General features: G+C 42.5%; 1 protein-coding gene across 2 annotated transcripts; it reads left to right on the top strand.

The window, feature by feature from the left end:
• Window positions 1-6,495: 6,495 nt before the first annotated feature.
• On the top strand, window positions 6,496-14,173 carry LOC306740892 (angiomotin-like 2a). 2 transcript variants are annotated; one of them, XM_079223133.1, is made up of 10 exons: window positions 6,496-6,629; window positions 7,166-7,964; window positions 8,433-8,601; window positions 10,041-10,185; window positions 10,287-10,376; window positions 11,023-11,318; window positions 11,430-11,605; window positions 11,762-11,991; window positions 12,211-12,342; window positions 12,835-14,173. In XM_079223133.1, the coding sequence occupies exons 2-10, from the start codon at window positions 7,249-7,251 to the stop codon at window positions 12,918-12,920; spliced, it is 2,040 nt and encodes a 679-aa protein (XP_079079259.1). In that variant the 5' UTR covers window positions 6,496-6,629; window positions 7,166-7,248; the 3' UTR covers window positions 12,921-14,173. The 2 variants fall into 2 exon arrangements, with proteins under 2 accessions (XP_079079259.1, XP_079079258.1); XM_079223132.1 differs by having other exon boundaries at window positions 11,714-11,991.
• The last annotated feature ends 4,102 nt before the right edge of the window (window positions 14,174-18,275 follow it).

Raw genomic sequence — 18,275 nt, 5'->3', positions numbered from 1 at the left:
GGGATGGAACTAAGGCTGTTTTAGGACGGGGGGTCACGGCTTGTTGCTGTGTCATTTGTCTGCGGTAGGCATGTTGTCTCCGGGGCCGAAGGCTGCAAAATGTTTTCACACCTCTAAAGGCTAGTTTGGGACTGGTATTTATAAAGGGACCTGTGCCTCAGAGTAACGGTGCACAGTTTGGTGAAGTTACGCTCCGAAGATCGGGATGACTGAGACTTAAGTAGATCCAGAAAACTGAATAGTCACTCTACAAAATGAGCAAACATCTGGCTGCTAGTTTTGTGGCTGATAGCTTTCGTTGTGCAACTTTATGACACCTTTTCCATCTTGACACTTGACCTGTCAAGATTCCTGACACAGACCAGAACTACAGTTAACTTGGGCAAAGCTACATTGTGTTAACTCAAAGAGAAATGACCGAAATGAAGCTGGTGAAATAAGGGGATGGGAAGAAAATGGAAAAGGGATCATCATTACAGTGAGACTCAGCTATTTGCCCTCAGCGCTGTGTGAGTAATATGTCTGAAAGCAGCGGCCAAATATTCAGAGTGTTTTGAGACAGAAAAGAAAAAGTTAAGTTGCCATGGCGAGGTCAACATGTATATCATGGCGCTAAAGGTGCAACATGTAAGCGTATTATTACCCATGAGCACAACATTCCCATAAAGTCTATGTTGAACAGGGTCGTTGATGAATCAAGGTCGGGGAGAATTCTTGATTTGAAATTCACAATCTGTTTTCTTTATTTTCATCCGACAAAAGTCATGTTTACAATCGCTCAACAATAGTTTAAAGGAGCGGACAGACAGTGTCACAAGGCCTTTCTTATGTTTGAAAAAGAAGAACATAAAGTAATATTTATATGCAGTTATTGTGTCGTATCTGAGATTTATTTTTAATATCTGCTCTTACTAGCTAGCTATCTCTGCTGTACAGGTGACTTGTACTATTACAGTGTGTTGTTTAGGTCCAGTCAATTGGATCTTATTTGAGTTTTTGTCTATTCTTTGGATGCTGGTAACACTGACTTCCACGCAGCAAAGCACAATACACAATAAGACTTCTCAGATATCATTACTGAGGAGAAAAATGTGGATTTTCCGGTTGTGCAGATAGGCGGGGTTGGGTGCATGTGGTCTCTCTGAAAACACACCTGAACATCACAGTTGGGCAGACATTTTTTTAAATGACATTTCAATCATGATATTAATTTAAAATTAAAAAGGAATATGATGTTTTGGGAATTAAGCTTGTTTACTTCCTTGCTGTGTTAGATGAGAAGATTGATATCACTCTCCTGCTAAATATCCCAACTCTGTCTTCTACAAAATGACGTTCCTGCACATCTAAACTGCAATCATAATTATGTTTCAAGGCAAGGCAAGGCAAGTGTATTTGTTTAGCACATTTCAACAACAAGGCGATTTAAAGTGCTTCACATAAAAGCATTAAAAGCATTAAAATATAATGCAGAAGGAAACAAGATTTAAAAAAACGATTAAGAACATTCATTTTAAAACAGTAAAACACAGTAAAAAAACAAAAAATAGAATAAAAGTTGCAGTGCAGTTTAAGAAATAAATAAAATGCAGTAGAGAGATTCAGAAATTGATAAGGGTATCATATTTCTGGCTGGATTACGGTTGCAAAACACATAGTTAACGTTGTAAATGAAAAATAACCATACTAAATTTCACTAAGTAACACTTTATTTCTTCTTTGACTAATCTGCACAACACACCTTCAACACGCAATACACATCTGTTTTGTCGTCGTTGCACACTTGAGAGATTCACCTCTTGTGACTCACATCTGAAGTCTGTTTGCTGTTTGAATGTCTGGAAATTCCCCCTCAATGCAGCTCGACTTGCTGCAACATGCGGAGACTCTTCACTTTCAACAAACATGTAACCAATGGAAGAATTTATTTTCTTCACAGGTGTCCTAACAGAAGAATCAGGTCAGATAATGCTTTCACTGCTCGCCTCGACATAATTTCATCTTGAAATCCACCCCAGCATCACGAATACAAGCTTGTCGACAGCGGTTTCCTGAGAACAGGATACCACTTGAGTGCAGTGCACCTCTTCCCTGTCTATTGTGTACTGTGTGAATGAGGAAGCCATCCATGGATGTGAGAGCCAAGGAGAGGAATCCATCCCACTCCTTCCAACACTATCAGTTACATTCCTGACCAATCCTGCCATATCAGATGACCTTGTCTGCTATTCTGTGTCATTCTTTCCCACACGGTCCGACACTGTAACATGGATCCTGTTCTATCCAGTCCCTTTAACTCTTGTCTCAAGCCAGATAGAGTGACCGCACTGTCAGATAATCCCTAAATCCAAAGTAATTTAGATGTTAAGGATGCATGAAGGAACAAAAGAGATAAAAGGAAAGACAGAGAGTCACACATATTGTTGTTAAGTCCTCAGTTTAACAACATGGCAAATCTCTCTTTACATAAACTATGACAAGTAAAACAGCCTTCAGCCCATGTAATGTGTCCTTTAATGAAAGCTACAATGACTCCAGCTCATTTTACACCATCTCAGAGTAGAATGCATAAAATAGATCCTAATTACAATGTGCTTGGGGTTATATTTATCATATATATTATATTTATGTGTTGAGTAGTTGTCTCAACTGTTTGGAAGATTGACTGTTTTGTAGTTAAACAGCTAAATCAAGTAAAAGCTCTCTTCCTCATGTGCTATTCATATCTATACATGAGGACTGGTGCAAATAATCTTTGATGAGAAGAAAAATGTTATTTAGACATAAGGATCAGTTCACGGTACAGTTGAAAGTATGATTCTTATTTTATACGTTCTATATGAGTCAAGTGAAGGGAGGGTGTTTGAATTGATATTACATTAAAAGAGGCTACATTCCACATTAATGATGAGTCTTTGGAAAATTACAGCTTGAAGTTGAGCTCTTTAATTTTCTCATTAACTCTGGGAAGTTTAAGATAGTGGTTCCCCACCTTTCTTTTGGCTTGTGACATCGTAAAACAACACAATGTCTGTATGTGACCTCCTGTTACCAGTTGTAGTTGAATGTCAATGCACCAGATCAACCAAAGTATAATTCATAAATGAGGCCATTTAACAATATGTGAAGAAAGACAGTTTGTGTGTAAAGACAGGATGTGCTCATGCTTGTTTGGTCGGCCTGAAAGATGTATGTTGAAAGAGAGGAAGTAGAAAATCCGGTTCATGCAAGTCCAAACATGAGTAATTAATTCATTATTTACAACACAGATGAACCTAGGTGCCTTTGGAAAACTGTCAATTGGATTTTAAATTTCATAATATTAAACTGGATGAAAGTGGAACTTTTTGAATTATTCACAGAATAACAGAAAATCCATATTGAACAATAAGCGGACAAACTAAAACTTCAGTAGACATAAAATGTGTGTGTAATGTGATTAAATCATTTTTATCATGCACTTCATTTAAACTTTGTGGAGGCACATCGATGCATTTTAAAATCAATAACGTAGAGTAAAGTTTGATCAAAGAGCGTATTCACAATAACAGAACACACACACACACACACACACACACACACACACACACACACACACACACACACACACAGTGTAGTCTTCCTGCTTCCCTCCCTTTGACAAAGACATTTTATTCTGACTTTAACACAGGGCTCAGATGAGTAAATTTAGACTCAGATTGTTTCCAATTGTGTAACTGGTAGTTTAACTACTCTCGCTGTTGCCTCACTTGTGATCATGTTTCCACCAAAACCTCAAGAGCAATATGATTTTACTGTGTAAAGCAACAACACAATTATGTTTTATTTTCCTCAAAGCCACTCTTTTTTGCACAAACACGTAATTACTCATGAAATGTAAGTTGTATCTGCCCTGGGGTCGTCTACGAACTGTCACTGAGGAATTTTTCTAGCCATTTTAGATGTTCATCTCCTGTAATGACTTTTTGAAAGCGTCCTTAATTTCAAAAGGGTGAGCCTTGCATTCTTTTGGAAGTTCACAGGAAGTGTGGCACAATGGAGGACAAAATGGCCAGAGGCGTTGTCCACCAGCAGAGACACGCACACACACACAGGGAATAGAGGAAGTAGTGAGGTGGTGTTAAATGACACGACCAGACTTTTAAAAAGGAGACTGTGCTTCTCCACACAGTCTGGATCTGAAGGGGAAATGCAAACATGTTCCACTTTGCTGACCAGTCGCCTCCATGTGAGCGCCGCCCACAGAGACGCAGTGTCTGCATGTATTTTTTTTTTTTAAAAGAGCCCATTTTAGTATGCTGCATCTGAAACATGACGGGAATGTGTGTGTGTGTGTGTGTGTGTGTGTGTGTGTGTGTATGTGTGTGTGTGTGTGTGTGTGTGTGTGTGTGTGTGTGTAGTCAGTTCAATACCAACTCATTGTGTCTATAGATTTTTAGGTTTAATGAGATAATCAGCCTGAGGCCAGTGGCCACATACTGTACAATAATCAATGATCGTTGTGCTTTGATTGCACCCATTTGTGTTTTGTCTGCTGGAGGGAAAAGGTGGATTCTACAGACGCAGGATTGCATCTGTAAACCTCCCTATTCGTTTGTTCCTTTCTCTCCCTCCACATCCCAAACACCTGATTGGTCTGTTATGTGCAAAATCTCAGCTATTTGGAGGGCCCACAGTAAAAGACAGAGTCCCTGTCTAAAGTCCTCAATATAGCATGTACAGGCGGATAATAAATAGCTCAGTCTTGTCTTTTGACTCAGACAGAAATAAAGCCTACCATAAAGAGGACGTTTTTTATCTTCAAGAAAACAAAAATGGGTGTTCCCAATGTTGGAGAAGATGCTTAAATTGAATGACCAATTAACTTAACATGTGAATGGAAGAGGGGTTAACTACCCCCCAGACTGTCCAGCCATCCATATGTGTTGTGACTCTGTGTGTGACCTGGTCTCAGCAGGAGGACAACTCCTGCGTATTTGAGATCTGTGCCCATCTGGAGAATTCTCTAGCCTCTGCTCTGCACCGTGTAGTGTGATGTTGGGTACAAAGAGCCACTGTGTGTAGTAATGGGGCACATGCAGACCTCAGATTCCAGTGGACAGCTGCCACACACCACACACACACACACACACGCACACGCACGCACACACACACACACGCACGCACGCACGCACACACGCACACACACACACACACACACACACACACACACACACACACACACACACACACACACACACACACACACACACAATCGAGGAAAGCACAGTGTCAACATACTTTCACAGACAAGAGGAGTTTCACTCATCCATAGTGTCCTGCAGTGAATGCAAGGAGCTTGAATTACTCTGCAACAAAATTCCAAGCAACCTGATTCGCTGTAGAGCTTTCCCTTCCTCTATCTGTCCCAAATAAGACACAAACAGATTAGAGAGACAATAAAAAAACAGAAGTACATTTACTCAAGTACAATGTTACTTGAGTATATGTCATTGTGATGCACTATAAACAATACTTTTCACAAATAAATATTTTACTTCATACAGTTTAGACTTGATATGCAAAATATATTTATTTATATGCAGTTTATATCGAATTAGTTCCACCTTAGCATTAGCCAAGTCAAACTAAAGGTCCAAGGTGACAATTAATTTGACCTAATTCTACTTTTGCACATCTCCTATAAGGGAACTGTTCATGAATACGTTGGATTATCTTGAGTAAATGGGTCAAGAATTCCTTGAACAAGAGCCATCGCTGTTATTCAAATGTTTTTGGGGGATCTGAGCACCACAAGTCGGTGGCCATATCGTCTCATTATAATGGAGAGAAGAAAGACATATTTATGTACGAGAACATTCCTACCGACTGCAATAAGACTTTATAATAAATCACCTCTGGCCAGATCCTCCTTCAATTGAATCATTAATAGGTTGATGACATTTGAATATGTTTCAATGAAAGGTGTGAAATGTCCCTTTATAACATGTTTTTACTGATACTTCTGTTCAGTAAAGTCACGTATTTACTGCAGCGCGTTTACCTTTTCTATTAGACTTTTCCTAGACGGAATACTTGACTTATTTTTTTTTATCACCGAATGAGTCCATTGGAGAAACAAAAGTTTAGTGCAAACACCAACACCACTTACAACGCCTGTGAAGTCTCGCAGGCGTGAGCTTTTGCGCCAGAATACAATACAGATAAGGCATCTCTTGCGCTTTCACGGAGCATTAATGCATTCATTCCCGACGCTCACAGGCCCTATCTATCATACACTTCATTTAACTCCTCATTGGGAATGCTCAAGCGCATTGCAGCCTCCCTCCTCCTCCTCCTCCCCCGTGTGGTTTTACGCTTTTGATCCCAGAGGGACCTCGCGTTTTACATTCCTGGCATTCCGACCTCAGTCCCTCCTCGGTTACTTATTATCGCCGCCTGCTCTCCGCAATCATTTCACAGCAAGAGAGGAGCGCGGCAGCCCGTCCGGGAGGAGGAACATGATACACGTATGACTCGGGGAAATACATTTAAAAAAAACAACAACTCATGCAAATAGAGGAATGATTCTGACTTTTTTTGACGTCGAGATCGAGAACAACGTTTCGTTACGATGAGCGCGTGAGCTGGTAAGAAGAGCCTCTTTTTTCCCCTCTCTCTCTTTCTCCCTTTGCCACAACAGAAAAACGAGCACAAACACGAAGAAAGTAACTTATGGTTCAAACTTTTGAGATTGTAGTGCATTGTGGGGGAATTGAACGCTATGTATGGTGTTTGTTACGGGGTAAACTGAGCTATAAGACCAGAGATGAAGTTATTTTACAATGCGGTTTTGTGCGCTTTTGGAATTATTTTTTTTTTGCCTGCTGTGGAAAAATGTCTCCACATTTCTGTGTTGTCGCTGTTGGCGAATTCGACTCAAGGCTACACTGTTTTCACATTATATTCGAGCTAAAAAATAAATCAGGAAGCGTTTATTTATTAAATAATGAAAAGAATATGTTTATTTTCTGTTTTAAGTCAGTGTAGCAGGTGTTGTTGTTATTGCCTACATGCCTCAAACACAGCCTTTCATCTGTATGGCATTTTGTCAGTATTCAGTTGTCTCCTTTTCTGTATACGTTTGACTGATTGTACTTTATTCCCTCATTCTGCTCTTTTTCAGGTTGGCATCCGATTTATTTTAATATTTTCAAAATAAGAAAGAGTTTGACTTGTCCGTAGAGAAGATAACAACGCACACGAAGCATGATGTCGTCCACTGAAGAGCCGTCTGGAACGGTCCTGCACAGGCTCATCCAGGAGCAGTTGCGCTACGGAAACCCCACAGACACCCGCACCTTATTAGCCATCCAGCAGCAGGCCCTGCGTGGAGGCAGTGGAAGTGGACCCAGCAGTGGAGGCGACATGGGCAGGAGCCCACGATCCTCTTTGGAGAGTCTCACTCAGGAGGAGCCTCCGTTCCCTCAGCTCTCTGCGAGGCAGGAGCCCCAGGGCCAGGAGCACCAGGGCGACTACCACCACTCAGAAAGTGGCTTCCAGCTCTACCAGCTACACGGGGAGGAGCTGCCAACTTATGAGCAGGCCAAGGTGCACTCTCAGTATCTGGCCTCCCACTGGACCCCAACAGGCCCCACCAGGCAGCTCCATGAAGGGCTCCTGCATGAGGGGGCCTTCCACGAAGAGGCAGATCTGATGGCGCTGAAATGCAGCCACGTGCGGTCCCTCAGTGAGCATCGCATGCAGATATCTCTGGAGAGGAGTGATGCAGCTACTAAAGCAGAGGCCATCAAAAGCACCTCTCACAGCTACCCTGAGCTCGCTTACTACGCACCGCAAGGCCTCCAGAGCACAAGACAGAGCCTGGACAAGCGCACCCCGCCTCCAGAGTACTCGGCCCCCATCCAGGGCCACGGATTTATCCCTCATCAGGTCCAGGAGCCAATGCAGGCACAACAGCACAGGTACAAAGACAACCTCAGAGGGCATAATCATGTGTGCTTGTTTTCACCATTAATCACATGACATCATAGACATCCAGACTTGCATTCACCTTTCAGGGCTCGTCATTGTGTCTCGCATGCGTAAACACATACTTATTAATGTGAGTCACACTGTGGACTGCGTACCAATTTGCTTCTTGGAATACTTGGAGGTGAACAAGTCCAGCCCCGCAGGTGTTTGTAATGCCTGGCATAGTGGAACAGGATAGTTTCACATGCTTGTGTTGCCTTGGATGCCTTGACAAAAGTATGTTCCTCATATAGGCTTTTACATTCTTTACAGCCACTGGAGTCAGCTTGTCAGCTCCTTGATAGACGGGCATAGAGTGATATTTTGGATGCCTCGCTCTTAAATAGCTTAAGATGGCCGCCCCCAAACATCCTGAATCTGCCACAAATTCAGATGTTTTCACTCTGTCTGTCTCATAGGTATGTCCAGTCGGGTCAGCCAGCTGAAGTCCCCTGCTACAGCACATTCACCAGCCTGCCACCTGCTGGCTTGGAGGAGCCCAACCAGGTGGAGCTGCTGCTGATGGAGAATGAGAGGCTGAGGCAAGAGCTGGAAGCACACAGGGAAAAGACTGGCCGCATTCAGAAGGTAAGGAGAGGATATCCGTGAGAGAAAGTCTTATTGTTATTTATTGCGGGTTGACAACTCTCACAGGTCTTGTTGAATACCCCAAACTCCAGCTGGCTTTCCATTTAAGTCAGGGGGGTTTCATTGTACTTATTGAAGCCCAATACAGAAAGAGGGGTTGTCACAACATCCGCCACTCAATTTCAGAGGGAAACGCTCCAAAGTTATTTAGCTGCTGACCAGCCAGACATCATCCTCCACCCCCACACCTGTCTATGAAACCCAAGCCCGGTCGACAGTTGTCCAACTCCAGGCACACTCCCTCATCTGGACGGGACAGATGAGATCAGCAGCTGCTGCCTTCCATACCACTGAGGCACAAACAGAGGTCACAGCCTGCTACTGTGTTTATACACTCCTTTCATTGTGGGGCTGACCTTGTGGAGGCCGTAGTGTGCATGCTTGTGTGTGTTTAGTTCCAGGGAGGCCATAGATTTTCAGCGTAATCTAGGGCTTGTCAGACAGCAGTTGATCGGGCTGTGACCCGCACACACAGCTGATGGGGGTTGGGGTCCGCGGCAGGTGGTGGGCTGCTGTATAAAAAGTGAAAGGTCTCTTTTGTTTTTCCACCAAACAGCACGTTTCCCACCTTCTCCCAGAGCCTGCTTTTTTTGTTATGGACTCTCCAACTAAACCAACTATGACCTGAGATAAGCATATTTTCTTGATCAACGTGGTGGAACAACAGCTTCAGAGACATTTGACACCTCAGCCAATCTTTGCAAAAAAATCCACTGCTCTCTCTGCTGAAGTTATGTCACATGGCCATTGCCTTGTCTCAGCCTAAAGGAATTATAATTGCCGGGTTTGGAAAGTTTTCCCCGTCAGGCCGCAGCCCTGAGTAAACATGCCTGTGTGACTGCTATAATGGTGGGTTTCTCTTTGCCGTTTCCACAACCCAGGCACAGGCATGCACACCTTCCCTCTGCTGGCAGCCTTCCCAGACCTCTGTGTGTGTGTGTGTGTGTGTGTGTGTGTGTGTGTGTGTGTGTGTGTGTGTGTGTGTGAGAGAGTCGTTGTGTGCATGTTAACTTGTTCTTTGTGGTGTGTTGTGTACGTGCACTCTCCTGTGCGCTCATACACCTGGAACTAGAGCTATCAGCCCTCAGGAATGTAGATATAAATCAGTCTCACAGGGAGTGGTGCGGGCTTGAATTCCTTTTCAGAATTATACTGCGCGCGCACACACTGAGTGTACTGTATACACACAGTCGCATATGTACCCTGTCGTACATAATGTATCTATGCACTGTAACAACATGAATCAACATTCCAGCTCCTCCCTAGCATGTGAAGTAGGTTAACCGAAAATTCCTCTTCTCTACCTTCTCCTTTTCTGTGCTCCTCTCGCTCTCCAAAATCTTTCCCCCATCCCCTCTTCTTTTCTTCCCCTTTTTCAGTTGGAGCAAGAGATCCAGCGTATTTCAGAGGCTTATGAGACGCTGATGCAGGGCAGCTGTAAGAGGGAAAACCTGGAACAGACACTGAGGAGGAGGCTAGTGGCTGAGATCAGGAGGCTGCAGGACTTCAACAGAGACCTGAGAGGTAGGAACTCCTGCCACACATAATACCACATTTAAATATCCTGATAATACCAGATCCAGACTTATTTCACAGTGTAATTCTAAAACATTGCTGCATTACAGAAAACTTGGAAAATGCAAGAACGCATGTTGCAAAAGAAGTAGAAGCAGCTGACCATAACCAGCACATCATGGCGAAACTCCTTGAACAAAGTGAGTATGTCATTCTCTTTGGCTCTCCTCTCCCCGGCTCTATGTTGCATCCTCCTTTGTAATCAACATGCCTGATTGCATCGGATCGTAGCATAGCATGGGGCCCTTTTTGTAGCTAAGGGTGTCCTGCATGCAGGAATGTCTCTTGCATAACCTCATCTTATTTGGTGAGAAAGCACAATAATAGGGAATTCAATCCACGCTCTTCTTTGCAAAGGGAAAAGAGCGGGCTCTAAAGCTCAGAGCAGCAGTGGAAGTGATAGAAATGAGGTCCCCCCACCTGTTGTTAGTGTGATTTATGCTGTCTGTTTAAGGAACTGGACTCAAGCAGAGTGGTGGTGTTTGTATGGCCTTGATGAGGAATGGCCTGTGCTATGTGGGTCAAAGGGATAGGGCGGCTTTCTCCCCCTTCCTCCTCCTCCTTCTTCCTCTCAGCATTCCAGGAGTGCTTTGCTAAATGAAGAACACTGGCCACCATGTAGCAACTCTGGTGCTTATTACTGTGGTTGGACTCAGGAGGGAGAAATTATAGATTTGAAGCTCATATGTATTTGAGAAAAGAACCTCAGACTACTATTAAGATCGTGGCCACATTTATCAAAACATGCCATTGACCTGCCAACCTTTTACTTTTCCTTCGCTTCAGACGAGGAGCAGAACTCTGAGCGGGAGCGCGTAGAGCGGGAGCTGGAGCGATTTCGATCCACAGCGGAGGAGCAGAGCCTGAGGGCAAAGCGACTCGAGGAGGCCCTGGACGCAGCTCGCGGACGGGGTCGCCAGCTTGAGGAGGAGTTGAGGAGGAAGAGGGCTTATGTGGAGAAGGTGGAGAGACTTCAGAGTGCGCTGGGCCAGCTACAGTCCACCTGTGAGAAGAGGGAGACCCTGGAGATGAAGCTGAGGACACGACTAGAGCAGGAGCTCAGGAGTCTGAGGGCACAACAGGTAAATATCCTGTCCTCGGCAACAATCAAAAAGACTGATTTCTGGACTGTATCCTTTAAGTAGTTTTATCCCGTGCCACCTGTTTTAAAGCCACTCTCCCTCCACCTCCAGAGGCAGTCCCAGCCACCAGGAGTGACCATGGGCTCCCTCCAAGAGCGCCTGCGGGAGCGCGAGGAGAGAATCTTGGCCCTCGAGGCTGACATGGTGCGCTGGGAGCAGAAGTACCTGGAAGAGAGCACCATGAGGCAATTCGCAATGGAGGTGGCTGCCACGGCCGCTGCCCAGAGGTAAACATTGTCCACTTTTGCTTTACATTTGCCGGGACGTCCCATGTACGCATGTTTTTTTTCCAGCTCATTTGAATTTGAGTCAAGCCCAAGTCTTTTCCTTTACAGAGACACCACCATCATTAACCACTCGCCTTGCCACTCCTCTAACAACAGTTTCAATGAGGACCTGCCAGTTGCTGACTACAGGAATCAGGAGATGGAGAACAGGATCCGCGCTCTTTACGCTCAGATCTTGGAAAAGGACGCTGTGATCAAGATCCTCAACCAGCGGCTGCATCAGGACCAAGGGCGGAAGGACGAGCAAAGTACCCGCACAAACCTCCTGAGTACAGCCTCTTCCAACCCCTCCATCAGCACCACCAAGAGCAACGCAAGGAGTAGTGGTGAGGATCATAATGTTGCCCTTTTTTAAATAAATAATACATTTTGATGATGCTAAAGCTAAGCAGCCGACTGTACTTCTTACATTGCACACTCGCACACGGTATATTCCAGTCAAACCCTCTTCTCTTATTGTGCGAGCTTCAAAAAAGTATGATTTTTTTAATCCCCGTAATGGATAACAGTTGGAAGCACTGCTGACGGATACGGTTGTCTTTTAGGTAAGAGTCTCTCGGATGATCAGACTTCGCCAACCTGTCAGTTCTCCACTCAGTCCGAACCTGGAACGCTAGAACGGCGGGTGGAGGGAACGAAAGCCAAGGAGGCTGCCAGCACAACGAAGCTCAACAGCGGTGAGCAATCTATCAAATATGCATGAGTGTGTTCGTTTACGAGGGCCAATAAGCCATCCAATAGTGCTCTCAGTATGAATCTTGAATGATAAATAATTTGTACTCATGAATAAACAAGTCTTCATGAGCTCAGACAAAACACACACATACAGCATTGAAGTACTCTCTTTTATAAAAAAGAGAGTACTTGATTTTGGGCCCTCGGCTTCATGGATGCTCAGATTGATTAACCAAGCCGCCTCCTAACCAGCCAATCAGACAGCATCCGTCCAGGTCATGGTTCATAATGTGGGCTTTGAGGAATGTGCATGGTTAGGAAATACTGTGGATCTGTTGACTGAGCATATTTACATATAGTGATCTGTTTGAGTGTGGAAAATCCCTGTTTACCTTTAGTCATTGATAGCTGAGCTCTATCTTGGACATTCTTCTTATTTAGCATTTATATATTTATTAATTCTGTCCTCTTTTTTCTCTCCCCCCCCCCCTTAGACAAAGCAGCGTCCAAGAAGTTGTTATTAAACCCCTTCAGAGGCCTGGATGAGCTGGAGTCAGAGGCAGTGGAAATCTTCATTTAAAGAACCGAGAGGTGGATTTTGAATGAGGGGAAAAACTATTCTGAGAATCTGTGAAGAGTGCAAGTCTTTGAATAGAGAGTGGATTAAATGTTGAATGCAAGAATTTCGTGGAAAGAGGCCAACGCACGAAGAAAAAAATGACTGTTGACTTCACATTTTTTGAGAAAGAGCTGCGCTCTGACTTACTCTCACTAAGCTGGACAGCTGCAGGCAGTCTGCCCAGCTGAAAGAGAAAGATGAATCTTCTGAGGTACTTGGATAGTATTGTGGATTGTAATAGGGCAACAGAGAGTGTTTGCCAAACTATTTATATAAATATATATATATATATATATATATATAATTGCTGCTCCCCCTCCATCTCCTTTCTCAACCCAGTAAATTAAGAAGCTACATATTTATACTTTATATATATACCTGGTTTCCACATTCCCCAAATATTAACTTAAGCCTCATGCTCTTCTCGAAAAAAATTCTATAAAAGGTTATCTATGTGACCTTCATTCCCCTGCTCTCTCTCTAAAAAATCAATCTGAGTAACCTCATTCCCATCACATGGATCTTATCTGTTTGGAAGACCTCTCTTTGTTCAATAATTTAAGCTCATAACACATGAAACACTGCTGATTTGAATGCTCTCACTGTCCATGTCTCCTACACTGGAGTAGCTGGCTCTGCAAAGGCTCAGAGGTGTGTGAACGATGAGTTGCATAATATATAGAAGACAAACCGATACAGACGCGGTGTTGTTTGTCATTTTTGGAAGGGTGTTGCATCATGGTGTTGATTTCATCATCTGCTTTTAGGATGACTTATTTTCCTTTTTTTAAGTATGTTTGCATGTGTGATTACGGTATGTGAGTGTGTTTCCTGATGGTGAATCTGCTGGTCTGGTCACCATTGTGGGATACAAGTTGAAAACTACACCGTGTTGTTGTTTTTTGTGTACTGTGAGCTTTGAACTAACAAACAGGTTAATTATTATTATTATTTTATTATTATTATTATTATTATATTTTATACAGATGTTTGTATTGTTGTTTTAGATAGTGCTTTGAGCAGGCTGCCAAAGAGTTTTATGTATGTTTGTTGTAAGTTATGTGCCGACAATCACGGGCATGTCAAGCTGTACACAACCAACCAAGTGTTGACTTAAAACAGACATTTCTGTGAACTTCAAACAATATGAAGGTTTTTACAGTTGAATTCATGCGACATTTCATAAAGCAATAAAATATTCTAATATACATTAACCGCGAACTGAGAATTGTTTCATTTGCGAAAAAGATCTGGCTATTTGTTTTTCTTTTCTTCGCTGACATGAAGATGATCTCAAATACACTCATAATGGTATAAAAAAAGTCTATTCCAGTAAAAGTTGTCTTCCTGTTTCCTCTCACATTGTCACCCTACCTCCTCATTCCTGGGCTCTTGTTCCACCACAGAGAAGAGTGCTCTTCATTAATGAATACCAGAGCGGAATTCTTTTGGGTTCAACTTTCTCGGGTGGCCTGCTCTCTTGTTCTCTTCTTGCCATGAAGAGCGTGCTTGACATAGATCACATTCTCGTAGGGACACGTAACCCTACAAGTGACAAAGACAGGTTTCTCCCAGATTAGCGTCTAATAATGCCTTTTGAAATTCCTGTGAGCCTCCATAAACCTTTGCTAACATGTGCTGCATTCCTAAACCCTTTGATTGCCCGCGATTGAGCTCGCACCTAGAGGTGTTTGTGAATTATTTCAGGAAGCGCCAAGGCATGTGAAGATGAGAGAATGGAGAGCTCTGTCATGTGGTGTCTGTTTCAGGATGGATCTTTCTCACACACACACACACACACATACACACACACACACACACACACACACACACAGATGTCAACTTGTACCAGTTTGGGGCGGTTATGCAGCGGGACAATGACGATGACTATAGAAGCTTTAGTGTCATCTGGATCCACTGAAATGTTTCAACAGTCGTCGTTCTGCGTGCAACATGTGTGTGGAATCTGAAATATGGCTGTGGTAGAGAATATTTCACACATTTTAATTTTAAATGCGGAGCTGTGTGGAGCAATAAGTAGTGAGACTCCTTGTATCCATGTTTGGTTTGGTTTGATACAATGAAAACACGCCGCACGAGACTTCTTGTATTTGCTTGCTTTATTCACCAAATGTTTTTAGGCCATTTTATTTAGTATATTTATAAAATGCAACAGTATCGCTTTCTAAAACAAGCACTATTAATTAAGGGGTTATCAAGTTGGAACTAATGTCTTTTGGGTAAACAAATTAACAATAAATAAATTATAAGCCAGTAATAAAAACAAACTTTGGCTTGCCAAGTATTGAAAACTAGAAAGAGGCTGCAGATCATCTGGACCAAAATCCACTTAACTCCAATTAACTTAATAACATTTGAGACGTGAAAACGAGAAATCCATGAGCATTGATAAGATAATTACCGACAAGTATTAGTAGATTATTACCAAATAGAAAGGATTAACCCGAGACAATGAGATTTTTTTCCACAATGTTCAATCTCAATTTTGCTCTTATTAATGCTTACAACTGAGCAGCTGATTAATAATTGATTAAGTAATTCACCCTCATCCTACCAACTGTGATCCCTGCAGACCGTAGAGGTTTGTTGACATAGCTTGTTGTCATAGCTCACAGGTGCTCAATCAGTTTGTTCCCAATTACTTTACATCACTGTTTTATGTTTTAACCGGTGCTTTTAAAAATTACCGATGTATTGGGGTCTTGGAATATACAATAGAATAGATGGATCAAATGTTTGCCATGCGTCCTATTTTAAAGTATGACACACTATCAGTCATTTTGAAGGAGACATATATACATTTCCTCATGCACTCAATCCACTAGCGTTGTCAAGCATCCTCAATGCTGAAGTGTCCTTGAGCAAGACACTGGATCTCGACAGCTCCAGAGGTGTTGATTCGTTGCTCTGACCTCCCCGTGGAGGAAGGAGTGTCTTTCTTAGCACTACATCCTAATTTCTTAATGTGACACCGGTCAAACAGACCTATGTTAGTTTAAAATTCTGCCAGTAAGGGAGTTTTCTATTCAGTGTGATGTTGCTTTTACATTGTATTCACATACTAAAACATGACAGATGTTTCAAAGAAGGAAAACAGTGCTGGGGTGTTTCTGACAGAGAAGCTTGTATGTGAAAACACAGATCAGGAACTGGTGGTATGTGAGATGCCATCAATCTTATTTATGAATCTTGTCTGGCGTACTGACTGACAACATTGTAAAGACTCGCCAACATTCCTCTGTGAATGTGAATGGCAGCTAACATGTTTCGACTGCAACTCTCTTTCTTTCCCATAATTGATATGATGAAGGAGGATTGAATGTAAATGGGAGTCAAGGGTCAAATTCCTGTTGTGCTCAAAACATCCAAGAATATTTAATTCTCTACACTTTTTTGAACAGTATTCCCCTCCTTCCTCAGGCTCCGTCACATGGGAACTTCATATTGACAGTGATCACCATGAAAGCAACGGGTTTGTTGCTGTGTAAACCGTGGAAACGATCTTCTCACACTGGCTGTTTGTGTGCTCTGACGGATTTATTGCCCCCTCCTAATGTTTACAGTTTAACAGCACATTCCTACCAATAATCAGCCTTTGAAGTGTCGGCACTTTCAGCCTATATGCTGTCGGCGAATGATGATATCAAAGTGAGTAAAGTAGGCAAATTGGAACGCAGACTGCCCTCGACTCACATTGGTATGGTAATTGATATTGCTCTATCTCTGAAGAAAGGCCAAACACTCATTAAGTACAAAGACTTCAATTTAGATATCTGTGGACTAAACAATAGCTATTGTATACATAACATGAGCATGTACACACATACAAACAAACACAATGAAGGAGGAAGTGGATGAAGGAGGAGTCAGTGTGATGAAATATTGATCGACTGGCCTCCTCAGGGCTGATGTATGCAGCACTGATTGATGGACACATGGAATAACTTGTCAGATATACAGGAAGCAGACAGCCTCATGATGTCAATCCACAAAGCCCAATCATTTAGCACTCCTGTGGGAAGGCCCGATATGTTTTAGGATATTAGTGATACGTGGGTCATTCCCAGAGGGGCATGAGAGTCACTTCTCACCCCCTGCTTCCCAAGCCTGCAGTTTTGAGTGTTGCTGCTGTGAGCCTCAGTGAAAAGTCAGTATTATAAGATGTAATGCTAGGCTTTCCACTGATTTTCAAAAGAAAGTTTCCCAAAAACTTTTTACCGAGGAGTTTCAAATATGGCCATGTGATTGTTCTATTCTTCACACATATGTCTAGACATAGACATGGGATTCTTAACAAGTTGTTCATCTGTTGGAAATCATCGGCATTTAAGAAACTTGTGTTACAGGACATTTACATGATGCACAATGTGTTAATAAATGGACTATGTTTTGATTTCCTGACAAATGCCCCGAGAGGCATTAAATAGTTAAAAGACTCGAAGAATTCAATGACTCGTGTGGATTATTCACACTTCCAGCTCTGAATGCTCCACCTCCTGGAAAACATGTGTACTTCGTTCTTTGTCTTGGGGGGGATTAGATCTGTTAACTGCTTTACAAAACTGCACACACACACACACACACACACACACACACACACACACACACACACACACACACACACACACACATGTATGACTGAGACACTCAGGAGGGTTTTGTGTGTTTTAACTGTAGGGTACAACTTGTTTTAACTGAATTATCAATTTTCAATTATTATTGTTTATCAAAATTGTATTTTATGTTATGCTTTGTTTGACATCATGTATTAATATTATAATGTATAATTGTTCTTCAGTAACTTGTTTAATTTTATAGGTAGTAAGGTCTTTCTTGCAAATTGCATCTTGATCTTATTGGGATGTCCCTGATTAAAGCCTGTCATATACTGCATATATGCATATATGCATTCCAAATGCCACAGCCTGGGAAATAAGGTAATATACAGGCTATTATCAACAAAAGTACACACAAATGTCCTACTAGATACCCATATGAAGTGACGTTAAATATCACAATAGTCAAAAACTGGCAACACTTTTAAAGCCAAACAGCACCACCTACTGGAGCATCTGCGGACTATCAGTCTGCTTTGAAACTTTCATCAGATTAAACTCTGTTTTTTGACTCATCTTTTTCAAGTCAGTAATTGCTACAGAAGTTTCATATTAATAACAAGTGTCCCCACAGCTTGGAGGAGGGGGTGGGGGGGGTAAAAACAAAAGCTACGACGGTGTGATGACCACGGTGCTGATCCAAAACACCGCCCACTGGCCGATTTCCCAACACACTGCA

The sequence above is a fragment of the Taurulus bubalis genome (genome assembly GCF_910589615.1).
Source record: "Taurulus bubalis genome assembly, chromosome: 1".
Lineage (NCBI taxonomy): Eukaryota > Metazoa > Chordata > Actinopteri > Perciformes > Cottidae > Taurulus > Taurulus bubalis.
The sequence above is the reverse complement of the archived record's forward strand: the minus strand, read 5'-3'. Positions and strand labels throughout refer to the sequence as shown.

Coding starts and splice junctions, on each gene's coding strand:
- LOC306740892 (XM_079223132.1), top strand. CDS start 7,249: ATGATGTCGTCCACTGAAGAGCCGTCTGGAACGGTCCTGCACAGGCTC. Junction 7,965..8,432: donor ATGCAGGCACAACAGCACAG/GTACAAAGACAA, acceptor TCTGTCTCATAG/GTATGTCCAGTCGGGTCAGC. Junction 10,377..11,022: donor GGCGAAACTCCTTGAACAAA/GTGAGTATGTCA, acceptor CCTTCGCTTCAG/ACGAGGAGCAGAACTCTGAG.